The sequence below is a fragment of the Falco rusticolus genome, chromosome 4 (genome assembly GCF_015220075.1).
Source record: "Falco rusticolus isolate bFalRus1 chromosome 4, bFalRus1.pri, whole genome shotgun sequence".
In the NCBI taxonomy this organism is placed as follows: Eukaryota; Metazoa; Chordata; class Aves; order Falconiformes; family Falconidae; genus Falco; species Falco rusticolus.
Window position 1 is genome coordinate 2,783,390 of NC_051190.1, and position 15,516 is coordinate 2,798,905.

A 15,516-nucleotide genomic window follows, 5' to 3' on the forward strand; every position below is an offset into this window, starting at 1 on the left:
GGATAACTGCTTCAGTTTTAAAAGTCAGCCTCAATTGCTGCTACAGTATTTTTAGGGAGCAAATATTTTCTGAAGTGTTAATAAGCACAGATCATTCTTCCTTCGACACTTACAATGTCTTGTTTCTTCACATCAGGTGGTATATTTCTCTGCTACTTATCCCTATGTTATGCTGCTTATCTTGTTCTTCCGTGGTGTAACACTGCCTGGAGCAAAGGAAGGCATTTTATTCTATATAACTCCCAACTTCAGTAAGCTTTCAGACTCTGAGGTAAATATTCCACCATTGTAAACAAAAGTTTCACTACTAACTGTTCACCTTTCAGACATATGACCTGCTCTTCAAGTGCAGAAACAGATTTTAAAAAAAATTATTTCCTGCAATCAGGTTTGGCTGGATGCTGCTACACAGATTTTCTTCTCCTATGGTTTGGGTCTTGGTTCACTGATTGCCCTTGGGAGTTACAACCCTTTCCACAATAATGTTTACAGGTAAGCAGATGACTGCACATATTACAATGGCACTTTCCTGTCTCAGCTGGAGCTGGATTCTTTCTGTCTACTGTATCATTGAAATAAAAGTGTAGTCTCTTATCTGAATATTGTTAAATCTAACTAGGAATGAGATGTATAACTGCATTTACACTAATAGGAGAGACAGTGTGACTTGTCCAGAGTGAAATGGAACCCAAACTGTGGAATCCTAACTCATGAAATCTTTTCACAGGAAAAAAGGTTAATATGCTGATGGATAGTAGCATTGCTTTACCTACTGCTTAAAGCACCTTACCTTTATTTCAGGGACTCCATCATAGTGTGCTGCATAAACTCATGCACAAGCATGTTTGCTGGCTTTGTCATCTTCTCCATTGTTGGATTCATGGCTAATGTCACAAAGAGGCCTATTGCAGATGTTGCAGCATCAGGTATCCAATATATTTTTCTCTGAGTTGTTCAGTGGCATCAGTTATTTTTCATTTGTACGTTGTATCCAGCTGCGTCATCTAATTGTACAAAATCCCTCCCTCAAAACATTCCTCACCTCCCTGTTACTGATTGCGAAAGGGCAAGCATTGTTTCCAACCTCTCAAGGCAGCAGCAGCGAAATCATTTCCTGTCGAGCAGAAGGTCTGCCTGCCTGCCTCGTGCTCTCAGACCTCTGGTGTGCGGAGTGGTCAGCCAGAGACTCACCTCAGGCTGACGCAGTGACTACTGATGAACACAGCTTCCAGGGGATGCCTTTACAAGAGGTGGCAGCACAGTGTGGTGCTTCAGTGCTTAGCTGTGACATCAGATTATGAGCCTCTTGCTACTGAAATTCTTAAAAACAAACTGAAAGGAGCAATGGTGGTTATTATGGTTTTGGCACCACCATTTTCAAATTCAGTTAGGTTTTAAAATTCCCTTTACTGTTTCTTGAGGTTAAACCCTTTGAGGCAGCTCCATTTCTCACCTGTTCAGACCTACGGCTATCAGCCAAATTTAGGGGACCCTTTATTATCAAAGTCATTTTACTTAGGGCAGTAAGATGTCCATGGAAGAATTCTGCTATTGTTTGCAGTTGCTTGTCTTTCTTCCAGATGAAAAAGCTTAAAGTAGCAGAGCAGATGGTTTCCCTAACCCAGCTGGTGTACCAGACACTCATTTAGCAGTTCTGGCCACAGGGAGGGATCTGATAACTGAAGGCTTGGTTGGAAGTCACTGGTGGACAAAATACATCTTACTATACTAGTAAACATATCCCATTGATGAAATATTTCCTTCATTAGAGAAGTACAGAATTTAAGCCCTAAAAATAACCTTCAATAAACTACACATAGAAAGAAATTAAGAAAAAAATTATGATGGCATGCACGGTTATCCAAAAATGCTCTGGAAAGTCAGTGGTGTGTGAAATAAGCTCCTTGGATTTATGTCTTTGACATAGATATAACTATATAAAGATGACATCTGCAAACAGAACAATATTTTTATATCGTAAGCTCCTAAATACGTTTTAAGGCACCTAAGATAATGGACTTCTGAAAGATGCACATGATCTCCTGTGGCCACTAATTGCAAAGGCTATTTGGAAATTTGACCTTTTAATTAAGGGCTTCCATTTCTCCTAGCAAGCTCAGAACCTGATGCTTTATTTTAGTACCATGGGACATGTTGTTTTGTGATCTTTTATGCAGCTTTAGAAAACAAACAATATTAAAAGTTGTAGCTGCATTTTGGTGGAATGTATAACAGAGTGAAATTAAAAACATGTTTATCTTAAGTTTATTTTGCTTTTACTGCTGCCATTTGGAAGGCATTCTGATCATATCTGGTATTGCTAGCAAGTAATTGTTTGAAAAGCTGCATTGCGTTTACTTTGACGATTCAGGGGTCTAATGTTAAAACTTCACTGGTTTGAAAACTACGTATGTCCAACCAGTTGTCACAGACACACTTACTTTTAATGAAAACTGAAAATTCAGATACCCACCCACCCCCACCCCCTCTTAGGTTGGGCATACTCATTTTATTTCTGTGAGTACTTAGTTTGCTACAAGTTTCCCTCTTAACCTGACATCAGCTGACTTCCAGATATGCTATGACAACAAAATGAGCTCCTCTTCTTTTAGTAAAAATTTATAGTCTCCTTCTAGCACTCTGCCCCCATCAGCAGTTAGTAGGAGCACAGATGAAAAGGTTTCGCTGTTCACAACTACATAGTTTATTAAAATGTGTATTTTAAGATAGTTAATGGAATGGAATAGCAAATAGGAATACTATAAATGCTGGGAAGTGCCTTCTCCATTTCTGAGCTGTCTTTGTTTCTCTTCTGAATGACTTGGTGCACAGCAGATTACAGCTATCAGTAACTACTTGAGAGGGAGAGAAAGCTGATGGGTACCTGGAGATGTAACCCTGGCCGAGGATAACGTTCCTTCTCTTTGCTACGTAAAGGGGTCTCTCAGGAGCAGCTTCTGAACTGCATCTAGTATTTTGCTTGCTTGGTTGGTTTTGTTTGGGGGTTTTTTTGTCATCGTTTTGGTTGGTTCGTTTTAAAAGCAAGATAAATGCACTGAGCTCTTGGTCAGTGAACACCGATTAGGCTGAAATCCCTGGTCAGATGCTGCACCCATGGTTGAGTCATTCAAGTGAACCTAAAGCCTACACAGCAACAGGAGCAGATAACTACAACACCCAATCAATCACATTGACATTTTCTCTCCTGTTTCTCCTACCAGGCCCTGGACTGGCATTTCTAGCTTATCCAGAAGCAGTGACACAATTACCAATTTCTCCTTTGTGGGCAATACTGTTCTTCTCCATGTTGCTTATGCTCGGAATTGACAGTCAGGTAAAACGTGTAAAAATTAACGATGAAGGTAAATTTTCTGCAACTGCATGATACAAGGTTGGCCTCTCTCTGTGCATTCTGCACTGCCAGCTGTTAGTGGAGCGGAATGGTTTCTGGAATAATCAAATAAATAATAGGAGGTACTAAGGAGAGGAAAAAACAAGGAGTCTGGAATAGTAAAAAACTGATACTAAGACACTTTTGCTTTTTTACAAACTGTTGGAAGCATATACAAAATGTGCAGAAAATTTATTCTGCAGACAAAAGGAACTTTCTTTGAAATCTTAACTGATCACAGTATTAAAAATACCTCTGCAATGTTCATCAATGTAGGAGACACTGGGATATGTTTTACAATATTTAGATGCCACAAATATTTTTGAAAGGCAACTTCAGAATTCACCACATGGAGTAAAAAGTTGCAGCACACTTTCCATTCTAAACATACAAACGTCAGGAGCAAATTCAGGAGGCAGTAGGCTTGTTCATGAGGACTTTCAGCATCTTACTGTGTTCTGAAATCACTCCCTAATGGTAAGGATCAAATCTTTATTAGTTCAGGCCTTAGTTAAGAGTTATAGATGGTATCTGGCAACTGGAAATTAATGGGAAGGCACAACCTAGAGGTTCTGCAAATCCAAGAAAGGTATTCTCCGGAGTTACCGTCTAGATTAAATAATTAAATAATCACATCATGCAATCACTTAAAAACTGTCTATTTCAAAATGAACAAGAAAACACACAGAACAAGAAAAAGCACTTTAGATGCTAGAAAGGACTGTATCCAACAAAAGCATTCATTGATCAATAATAATTTTAATACAGATAGCAACTATATTGTAAGCACTAAAGAAAGCACTCTGTCTTATTTTGCAAAGCATACCTTGAGGACTTCTTCAGGGACGTCCCTTCTGCCTGCTGAAATGTTTGGTCATTCATGTTTGACCAGTCATAGGCAGATGTGTTAATCTGCTTGCAAATAGTTACAGCTGTCAAGCCAGCACCTTACAGTTATTTGCACAGTCTTCATAGCACGTAAAAAAATGTAAGAATTGCTAGCTTAATACTGTACTAGTCTTTCAGTAGCAAAGATCCATCATTTTTTACAAATACGAGTTGACTTCAGCTTGTGAACCAAAATACAAAAAGACCAAGAGGGCATTTCATCCTGCAACATGCAAGGAAGCTGGAAATGCATGTTTTCCATTTCTTTGGTTTCCAATAAGCTTCAGGCTTGACATTAAAACCTATTGCTTAGTCTGGGGGGAAACTACTGTGAAATTAATTGGGTCAAAAATATTCTTGAAAGAACTTGTCTCTAGGCAACTAACAGCTGAGGAAGGTAGTCTAATATTATTAAAAAGAATATACATCTACAGGCTGTCATGCTTTCTTAATTTTCTGTCTATCAGTGAAACATTTCATACACTAGAATTTATAGGAACTGTAACTATTGGTTAAATTCTGATTGCACGGCTAGAAATTAGTACTTTACATACCTTCTGTTTTTCATTATTTCAGCCATCGTAACGATAACATTTAATTTGAATATATAAATACAGAAAAAATCTGAAGTATAGCCATGCTTTCCATTTGGAGGACCACATAATCAGCAACAAACTTTTCTGGGGATACAAAAATTATTTGATTATTACATATGAGAATCTATCTTGTGTCTTTAACCTTCACCCCAAAGCATCAATCTGATTAGACTTCTGTGTCTATTGGCTTTCACGTACGTGAGTACATCACAGAAAGGAGAAGTGTAAGGTTTTGAAGGATCTAGGGGTCAGAGCCTTCAGCTGTATGTGTATCTTTTTCTATCACAAGAACGAGCACTTTATGTTCATAAAGCCCATGCTATAGTTCATAGTTTGGAATCTTGAGAGTTTTTCTAGCTGGAAGCCTTCATGCACAGATCTTTTTAGACAGAAACAAGTATATTCAGAAGCACTGCTTCCACTGAAGCCATGCGAATTTTCATTTATCATTTAACGGATGCAGTGTAGGCCAGTGATGGGTGCTACTGAAAACTCCTCCTCTAAATGTAATCCTGCTGTTGTATTGCATTGCGTTGTATTTTATTTCTAACTTGACTTGCAGTTCTGCACTGTGGAAGGATTCATAACAGCTTTGGTGGATGAATTTCCGAAGTTATTGCGCAATCGAAGAGAACTCTTCATTGCTGCTGTATGCATTGTTTCCTATCTGATAGGGCTGTCCAACATTACTCAGGTATGTTCTGTAGAGGAACGTCTGACATACAGCATCCGTTTTATTTCTCCCTTCCCCTGCTCCAACCAGGAATCACTGCCAGCCATTGAAGTGGCAGGGATCTGTTGTCAACACTATCTGCAGACTTCAGGAAGCAGACTTTAACTTACAAGAGTAAAATGCCTGTTCGCCGTGTGTGCAGTTTGTCCTGCTTCATGGTTCGGGTGGCAGTAACCTGCACATGGCTACAGTCTGTCTTACAGGCCAAGAAGTGGTGTCCAGGGGTGTTCTCCACGGCTTCCTGTGGTCTCCTAGCTGGGGAACGATTTTAGGGAAATGGTTAAAGTATTGAACAAAAAGGAATAAAGTGAAATTAAACTGGTTAATTGAAATCTAGCAGTAATCTAATTTTTGTCAGTATTGACCTCAAGCGTTGTAAGACTACTTAACTTTAATTAATTTACATTAATATGTCCCTAACCTATTCACCACTGTTACTTTCTAGCTTGGATTTTAATCTGTCTTGAAATTCGAGTCCTTACTATTTATTTTAACACTTCTTTTATGTTTTAGGGTGGAATCTATGTGTTTAAGCTTTTTGACTACTACTCTGCCAGTGGAATGAGTCTTTTGTTCCTTGTATTCTTTGAGTGCATCTCGATATCCTGGTGCTACGGTAAACAATATGTTTCTATTTTTCCTGTAAGTTTTGCACATCGTAAGGATACTTCATTTACTGATTTTTTTTTCTTTTGTGTGTGCACACACTGAGGGTGAAACTGAACTTGGCCTTGGTTTATATGCATACTATTTCCACCGAGGGCTCAAAGTTGGCTTCTGGAAGGTGCTTCTGCCTGTTTAAACCACCCCCTGTATAACACTGGAAGTCATTAGGTGCTAAGCGTTTCAGGAACACTAAATAGGTGACATCTCCCTCTTTTTTTTTTTTCCCGTCCCATTCCTTGGAAAGGCCTGGATCTTCAGAGGTGGTAGGTACTGCTGTTCTCAGCATCACTTAGGTCTTTTGGACTTTGGAATGTTTCGTTTCCAGAAATTACTCTGTCACTCTAGGATCTTGCAGTCATAGCCAGTGAGAGCCAGGCTTCTTGCTCAGTTTTATCTAACATAATTGGCCTAAAATATCCAGAAGTCTGGACTGGCAAGCTCTGGGTATAAAGATTAATGAATACGTATCATATTCTTGCAGAGTATTTGTACAATTGAGCTTAGTTCTCCGTTAGCTAGTCCAAAAACCTACTCCCATGATTACTGAGGTACTTCAGCTTTTAACAAAATTAAGTCCAAGCTAGATAACTGGAGTCTTTCTGCTGTCTTTGAATGGGCTTAAGAGGCTGGAACAGTATTTTATAGAGGAGAGATACTGAATATGAATCCAGCAAATGCAAATGGAAAAATACACCAGCTAAATAACAAAGAAATCAAAGGTCTAAATAGTAAGATAGATGTATCTTTTAGAAGATGATGGAGTGCTAGGAGGTAAGAGCAGCAGCAGAAGGGCTACTCTTTGATTCCGTATGCAATTCTGCATGTATATGGTGTGCACATACACACGCAGAGTCAAGCTAGTTAACTCTGGGATGTTTTGTGTGGTTTTTCAATTTAATATGTAAACTATTATTCTAAATCTCTCATACTAATAAGACTTGGAGTTGAAATTAACCAAGGGCATTTGTCACATCTGACCTTCAGATGGTACAGACTTACTGTCGTGGTTTAACCCGGAAGGCAGTTATCACCACACAGCCACTTGCTCACTCCCCACACCACCCCAGTGGGATGCAGGAGGGAATTGGGGGGACAAAAAAAGTAAAATTTGTGGGTTGAGGTAAAGACAGTTTAACGGGACAGAAAAGGAAGGTTAATAATAATAATAATAGAATATACGAAACAAGTGATGCACAACACAATTGCTCGCTACTGGCCGACCGATGCCCAGCCAGTTCCCAAGCGGTGGCCTCAGGCAGCTTTCCCTCCAGTTTACATGCTGACCATGATGTCCTGTGGTATGGAGCAGCTCTTGAGTCAGGTGGGGTCAGCTGTCCCGGCTGTGCCCCCTCCCAGCTTCTTGTTCCCCCCAGCCTGCTCACTGGTGATGTGGGATGAGAAGCTGAAAAGTCCTTGACTCAGTGTAAATGCTGCCTCGCAACAACTGAAACTTGTGTGTTATCATCATTATTGTCATCATCAATCCAAAACACAGCACAGTACCAGCTACTAGGAAGAAAATTAACTCTATCAAAGCTGAAACCAGGACACTTCTTTAGCCTTTGCATGGGAATAAGTTTGCTGTCACTAATTAATTAATTATGATGCGGAGGAATGAGAAAAATGCTTCTTGGTGCTTCTGAGTTTGCACATTTCTTTCCTATGCAGATAAGTGAAAAGTTATGTCGGGGTCTGTATAGAGCTTCCAAATACACCTCCTCATTTATGACAGTGTCTCTCAAAACCACTGAGCTTTCATTTGAATCAGTTATCTAATATATTCTATGCTTTTTCTTATTTCAATATTTAGGTGTTAATAGATTTTATGACAACATCCAAGAGATGGTGGGATACAGACCCTGCATCTGGTGGAAACTCTGCTGGTCGTTTTTCACTCCTATCATTGTGGCAGTAAGGAACAAACTTTTATTATATGATTTAAAGGAGGTGAATGAGGTGGCCTATGTGCGACAGCATTGTCATTTCCACCCCCGCAGGTTCATGTTAACTCTGACCCCATTCCTTTTTTAAGGATTTGAGCAATTCCATTGAAGGCAATAGGCAAAACCCAGTGTCGTTAGAGGAAGCCTGTGACCAAAAGAAAGAAGCCTTGCACAATTTCAAGATTTGTTTTAGTCCTCAGGAAATGGTAACTAGTCAAGAGTTTCATTGGCAGACATAGGAAACTGTAAGAAGCAAATTTTGACCATTTCTTGTATTCTCCATTTCTTGTATTCTTATATAAAATTTGGCAATCCCTCCAAAGTTTTCCATATACACAAGAACACATTCATTTTGTAAACTGTCACAGGCACTACTCCAGTAACAGACTAGGTTTATAAGATGATGTTCTTCTTTCATGGGATTCTGCGGCATATATTACCCAGTTTATACTATGTTGCTCCTGTTTTTTCCTGGCAAACCTTGCAAGGATTTTGTACACCGGAAACCATAGTACAGTCTTTTCCTCATTCTAGACTTTATCCAGTTAAGCTCATGCAGTACACTTTGCAATAATAAGCAAAGAAATGTAAATTTACTACACATAAAACCTGTGATCAAGTAGACACTGTTTACACATGACACAATACTTCTCGCTCACTGATATTCCCATATTTCCATATTTCCCATAGAAAAGCAAAAAGGGGCACTAAAGAGAGGCACAGATATGTGCTTATATTGAGGGTTCCTTGATTCATCTCTACCCAGGTGAAGAGGTCTTTTCATTTTTCTGAAAACAAGCGTTCAAGAAGGCATAAAAGAGTGCATTTTGTTTATTTTAATGGTATAGTAGGAAGATGACCAACACTGTATGTAAAATTTACCAGATTTCTTCTGTCTTGTAAAGTCTTCAGCAGAATTTCTTGTCCAGTGCAAGTTCAGAGGTGGTGTTGATGTGCTAATAAAATCTGCCTCTCTGCATTCTCCTCTCTGGGAACATGTTCTGCACAAGGCCCAAACCTGGGATCACAATGAGCTGCTTGCTTTGCTGGCCAGTTTAGCAGGTCTCCCTGGTACAGTTCGTTTTAGACATTTGAAACAGGCCAGGATAGGAGTCTCCCTTGGGAACTCAAAGGAAAAAATACCATGTTTGCAGGTCATCTGTCTGAAACCAACACAAAAGCAACCCAAGTGCTGCAGATCAATGGTACAGTATACATGCATATGCAGGTATTTTTTTCCCCAGGACCCCCATCTTTCCCAATAGCCCCTTCCCTCTGATTTTGTGCAGGTTATCTGAGGACTCTGCTAGTACCAGTGGATTCCCCGTACCAGCATACCTGGATAATCTGAGATGCAGGTTATGTATGTGAAAATACAGTGTTAACTCGAAACATGATGATTAGTTTTGGTAAGAAGCTTCTTGGGAAGCTGTCTCCTCATCTCTTGTTATTGAAAAATTCAGAGTGGTTTTTGAATGTCATAGGATACGGTCTGTTATACACGTAGATCTGTAGCCGCTTACTGAACCACCGATTCCATTCTGACTGGCCTCATTTTCCATCACGAGTTTGTTCAGAGGATCTCAAAAATATCAAAGCCTCTGCACCAAGCACTTTTAGGTGATGATATTCGAGGGGTCAGTGCACAGTGTGGCTTTAAAGAACACTTCATTGCTTATTCAGAGCCTCTAAGAGTCTGTTGCTGACCAGTAGAGTAAAGCTGTACTGGTACTATTATTCCAGTAAGAAAGCTAGTGGAAACAAGCAAACAAATGACTTCACAGTTTCAAAATTACTGTTCCATTATTTCCACATTCCCACACTAGAGATAAGCTCGTGGGGAACCGGTCAGTGCAGTGGGCTGACGTTTGCCTATTTTCTGCAACCTCCATCCAGAAGACTGACTGCAGGCCCGATCTACAAGCCAGTGCCTGGTGGCCACCACCAAGGACCAAAGGAACCCATTTCTCCTTGCCTGGATGTAAATGCAGGCTTGAGGTTCAAGTCAATCCAGAAAAACTCTTGAATACAGATCACTCTGGAAATCTCATCCAAATCTCCTTTTCCGCTGTATTTTGCAGGGAGTATTTATCTTCAGTGCTGTCCAAATGACTCCACTCACAATGGGAAGTTACGTTTTCCCAAAATGGGGCCAAGGGGTTGGCTGGTTCATGGCTCTGTCTTCTATGGTGCTGATACCAGGCTATATGGCATATATGTTTCTAACTCTGAAAGGCTCCTTAAAACAGGTAAGTCTCTCTTTAGCCTGACAGCATGATTTCATCTTGCAAGACCTGTGCAGTGATAAAAGATTGTTGGGCCATTACTCCCTACTATATATTTTCTGTGACCTCACTTGCTTAGCCCAGCTGTTTTTATGTTTTTCAGCTCAATGCAAAATAAGTACCAACCAGACAAAAGACAAGACAGTGTTTGTACCATCTGTTGTTAAACATAATTCACTGTGTTAAATGTGGTCCTTATCTCTGGGCTTTGACAGTTCCAGACACTTTGCATCCCAGTTCCTTACACCTAGAAAACAAAGTAGCAGTTTACAAAATATGTAAATTTGTCCTTATTAACACAGGACATGCTGTCATGTATCAAGACAGGTGATGCTGTAAGGAATCGGGATCAAACTGTTAGGACTAAACCCACATAACTCCTGCTTTGAGTCTGCTCGCGCTGACCCTATTTAGCATCTCCTTGCAATGTGATCAAAGATCCGAGTCCCTGTTCTGCTTTACACCTAAGTTACACCGTCTGCCTTGTTCCACTGAAGCTGAGAGCAAGTGCATCTAACATCTTTGGAACGCATTTTATGATTATGCTGCACTTCCCTTTAGTCTTTATTTGAGGGATTTCTGTCAACAGTTACTTCATGAAGAACATTAGACGCCTTTTTCTCATTGCAGTGTGCTCCGAGCCTCTCCCCAATTCCTTATTCTGTTTGTTAAAAGGAGGTGACACCTCCCACGAGAGAGGTGTTGCGTGGCTTAAATCTGGTTTAAGGTCCTCAGGGAAATGCTGCTACAGGAGTGTGAGATGTTAATAAGGTTGTTGACCCATACACTGCTTAATCCCATACCATTGCCATACCTGATTTTATTTAAATCTCGGTACATCCTCAGTTTTCCCTCTCCAGCCGGTAGTATTGCGTGCATAACAGACACTTCTTCAGTGCAAGTATTGAAACATGCATCTCTGTCCTCTGTGCTTCTGGGAACCAAAGACTGTCAAAATGAATTTGTCAGAACTTCTGGAATATTCTAAAATTTGCTGACAGAGCCATCTTTGCAAAGGGACAGATGATCTTAGGCAGAACCGATGAATTGCTCAGATCTTGATCCAAATATTTGTCTTCAACAAATTTTAAAAGACTCTGTTATCCTCCAAAGACATCTACAAAAAGATGTATGGGGGGGGGGGGGGGGGGTTCCGCTGCTTCTTCTTAGCTCCTATGATTTGAATATCTTTCCCTTAATCTTATGGAAACATTTACAGGGAAATGGAGAATTGTTGCTCTAAAATACAGCTCCTCCTTGGGCAGAGTTGTATAAGACCACAGTAAAAGTGCCTCAGCTCAGTCTTGCTGTGGATTAAGGTCTTTTTTTAAAGCATTGACAAGTGATCATTTGATGCTAGGAGGAGCCTACACCACTCCCAGGCTTCGATGATCACAACCGGGCTCTCCTTGATACGGATGGGAGCCAGGCAGATAAGCTTCCTTAACGGGGAACACAAAAGGACTAGGAAAGATGGATTAGAAATAAAACAATGCTAAATACAAGTCTACTTTACCTGTTGTATCCTTGGATGTAGTAACTCCCAGAAGCTGCAGCCAGTACCCTCTAATCCCGTCTTCTCCCTGGGGACGTCGCGGTCACTTCTAAGGTCCAGCCTTGAGTCCCTGCTGCCCACCGCAAACTTGCAGCCCCTGGGCTTGACCTGTGGGCTGGCAGCGTCTCTCCGGGCCTGTCCCAGCGGCAGGCTCTCCTCGGTTCTTGCCTCTAGGCATGCTCAGTTCTTACTGTAAAATGGCACCTACCATCTCCATGTGTCCTTTCGACCCTTGGTGTCAAGTTCAGAACACAGCTGAAACTGGGTTTTACTACACGTGACTTACTGCCTTTTTGGTCCTGCAGGAGACTGACAGAATTTTTCATCTTAGCTCTAACAATTAGACAGAAGATTTTAGGATTGCATTTTAAAAAAAGAATGGTTAGAAATTTTTTTTTTTTCCTGTCTCACATTTGTTGCTGTTCTTTAAACAGCGCATCCAAGTAATGATTCAGCCGAGTGAAGACATCACTCATCCTGAAAATGGGCCAGACCAGGCCCAACAGAGCAACTCAGCAAACAAAGAAGCCTACATCTAAACTTCTGTATTGTAAAAGTACCAACACTACTCCAGAAAAACAAAAAAAAATGGTTGAATATGACCACAAATTTATGTCTGAGAATATAATTACCTACCTCTAGTGGCAAAAAAAAAAAAAGAAAAAAAAAAGAAAAAAAGAAAAAAGGTCATCTCCACTATAAGGGAATCGCCATGGGTATGATCCAACCATTGTGCGAGCTCAGATGTTGACAGTGTTTTGTGTTCTCTGGCAATCCACAGACTGTTAATGTTTTTATCCTTTCACAATAATAGTTGCATATCTTGGAATTTGTAAATTGATGTGCCAAGACCTTTTTAATCTACCTTTTAGCACGACTATTTGAGGTTTTGTGCTGCTGATTTTTAGTAGTTTATCAATATTTCTTACCGCTGAATCCCAAGACTGTTATTTCTGACTTTGCAGGAGTAAAATTAAGTTTGGAATTGTTTTGTACAAAAGAATGAAGTATTTTGTAAACAAGTGATTTCCAGTGAAAAAGTCTGCCCTTAAACCTTGTTCCAGTTGTGGCTATTTGAGGGGGAGGAGACTTCCTTCAATTACCAGTAGACACAGCCTTTATAAACATTCCGAGTGCAAATTAAGTCACGTGGCTATTTGTGGCGGTACAGCGTAGCACAGCTGCAAACACTGGCTGTACTTAGCCTTTCAGGATAACTTTCAAATAGCATCAGAAATGTCTTTAAAAATACATATACCGTTTCTTAGAAAAAGAACGTATCTTTGGGAACCAATACGACATGAATCGCAGACGTTAGAGGCAAAAATATTACTTCTACCTTTTTTAGCAAAATGAGAAGTAATATCCAAGAGCTTTTAAAGATTCCCAGGAGTAAAAGAAATACAAATTATTTGCAATTCAAGCTCAGAGAGCGTGAGCTTTTACTATGCTGTTATTATTTTACTGTTATTGCGTTGCCACCAAAATAGAAACCAAACCGATGGCTTAAAGATTGATGTTTGTCCTTGGAGTTCTAAAGTAGGGTTTAAGTCACAACCGTTATTTTTAATCTGTTAAAGGACTTTAACAGTTTCTAATAAGTGAATTAAAAAAATATGGATCATTAGCACTTTGAAAACAGTTTTGGTTTTATTTACATATTATTTGTGGTGATGAAGGCATGAGAGAAAGCTATTTCAATAATGCAAAAGTCTCCACTTTGGGCTCAGCCTGCATTTGCCACACAGCTCGAAAGCCCCCACCGCAGGTGGCGAGCACAGCGGTTGGCCCTGCACGGTATTTCTCGTTTGGCAGCTATATGACAGGCACAAAGGAGTATGGAAAATGCAGCAGTTGATATTTGATTGTAAATGACTGTGACAGAACTGTGCAATGAAACATGCTTTTCAGCAATTTTTTGTGCAACGTACAATGTTAGATAGCACAATTTATGTAGAACTACTACGTGAAAAACATGTTAACTGTGAATGTTGGGTTTTTTGTTGTTTTTGTCTGAAGGTGACAAACATGTTCTTGCAATAAGGTATTATTCTCAGAATGTCAAGCACATTATTGTAGAAATAATATATATATAATACACATGTATTTCAAACTACATCATAAAATCTCAGAGTATGTTTGGTAGATTCTAAACTGTTTCATACATAGATCAATTGTAAAATATTATGAGATCTAAGCTACATCCTAAACGGCTATAGCTGAAATGCAAAAGTCCTGTAAGTCTTTGGGATTTAGAGGAAACCTGTACATCCTACACAAACATTATACATGACGCATACGCATTATAATTGTGAATTTCATTAGACTAAGGATAAAAGTTCCAACTTTCTCTTTATTGTTTAATGTAATCAAGTCCCATGTTGTTCTAAGAAAAATGCAGTATTTAATGTTTGATTGTAAACAATTATGACAGATGTTTGACAGACCTGCTCTTTAGAAAAAAGCTGTACAAACGTTATCATATAGCACAAAATAGTGTTGTAGAACTACTGTGTGTAAACTGTGAATAGCTGTATCTTTTTTGTAGTACTTGCCCTGAAAAGAAGATTATTGTATGATCATATATGCTTTTTGCAATAAGGAAATATCTGAACACCAAGCAAATCTATCTCTATATAAAAATATATATGTAATATATACATATTCAAAAATATATACAGAGCCTGTTTAAAAGAGTACAGTATTATTTAGTAAATTGCAACCTGTTCTATGGACCAAATGTAAAATATTTATAAATTAAGATGCATTTTAAATGTCTATAAACGGTGTCATAATTAAAGCACGATTGTTATGTAAGTTTCCAAGAGTTTAGAGGAAAAAAAATAAAGGTTATATTATACATTAAATTCAGAATTTCGCAGTCTTTCATTGGACAAAACCAATGTGCGTTATTTTCTATGAGGCAAGTTCTAAATCTTTCAGATATAGATATATATATATAAAAAGTATGTCCTTCAAATATCAAAATGCTGTGTCACACTTGTGATGCGTATAATTAATATGTGCTGCTCTATCTGTAATTTTAGCTAGTATGTGCATACATTATACAGAAAGCGTGAAAGGTTCCTGCTGCTCTGATGCTCCTGGGGGAAGCTGGCAGACCAGGCCCTCCGAGCAGCTCTAGTAACAAGCCTGGATTTTAAAATAAATGTCCCTTCGGTGCGTTCTGCGATTGCTGCCGATACGCTGGGGTGAGAACCGCAGCCCCCGGAGTCACCAATTCCGAAGCCCTTAGTGAGGCACCGACCATCCCGGGCTGGAGCCGATGGGCTGGTGGGACAGTAGCCCTACGCTGACCGGGCAGATAATGTATTTCCACCAAAACCATCCTTGTTCTCTGTATCAGCTGCCATTCAAGTGTGAGAAGCTGGCAAGTAGGGTGCACAGCACTGCCTTACACTGCACCTATGCGATACTGCTGAGGAGCTGAGCGCTGCT

The 15,516-nt window shown here is 39.6% G+C and overlaps 1 protein-coding gene across 3 annotated transcripts in view; it reads left to right on the forward strand.

Moving 5' to 3' along the window:
• Positions 1 to 14,924, forward strand: part of SLC6A1 (solute carrier family 6 member 1) — a 61,110-nt gene extending 46,186 nt beyond the window's left edge. For all 3 annotated transcript variants that reach the window (XM_037386044.1, XM_037386046.1, XM_037386045.1), the window contains 9 exons: positions 137 to 271; positions 389 to 492; positions 802 to 926; positions 3,222 to 3,334; positions 5,438 to 5,569; positions 6,122 to 6,224; positions 8,085 to 8,185; positions 10,299 to 10,466; positions 12,492 to 14,924. In XM_037386044.1, the coding sequence (XP_037241941.1) occupies positions 137 to 271; positions 389 to 492; positions 802 to 926; positions 3,222 to 3,334; positions 5,438 to 5,569; positions 6,122 to 6,224; positions 8,085 to 8,185; positions 10,299 to 10,466; positions 12,492 to 12,596 (1,086 nt within the window). In that variant the 3' untranslated portion in view covers positions 12,597 to 14,924. The remainder of the gene's footprint in view (positions 1 to 136; positions 272 to 388; positions 493 to 801; positions 927 to 3,221; positions 3,335 to 5,437; positions 5,570 to 6,121; positions 6,225 to 8,084; positions 8,186 to 10,298; positions 10,467 to 12,491) is intronic.
• The last annotated feature ends 592 nt before the right edge of the window (positions 14,925 to 15,516 follow it).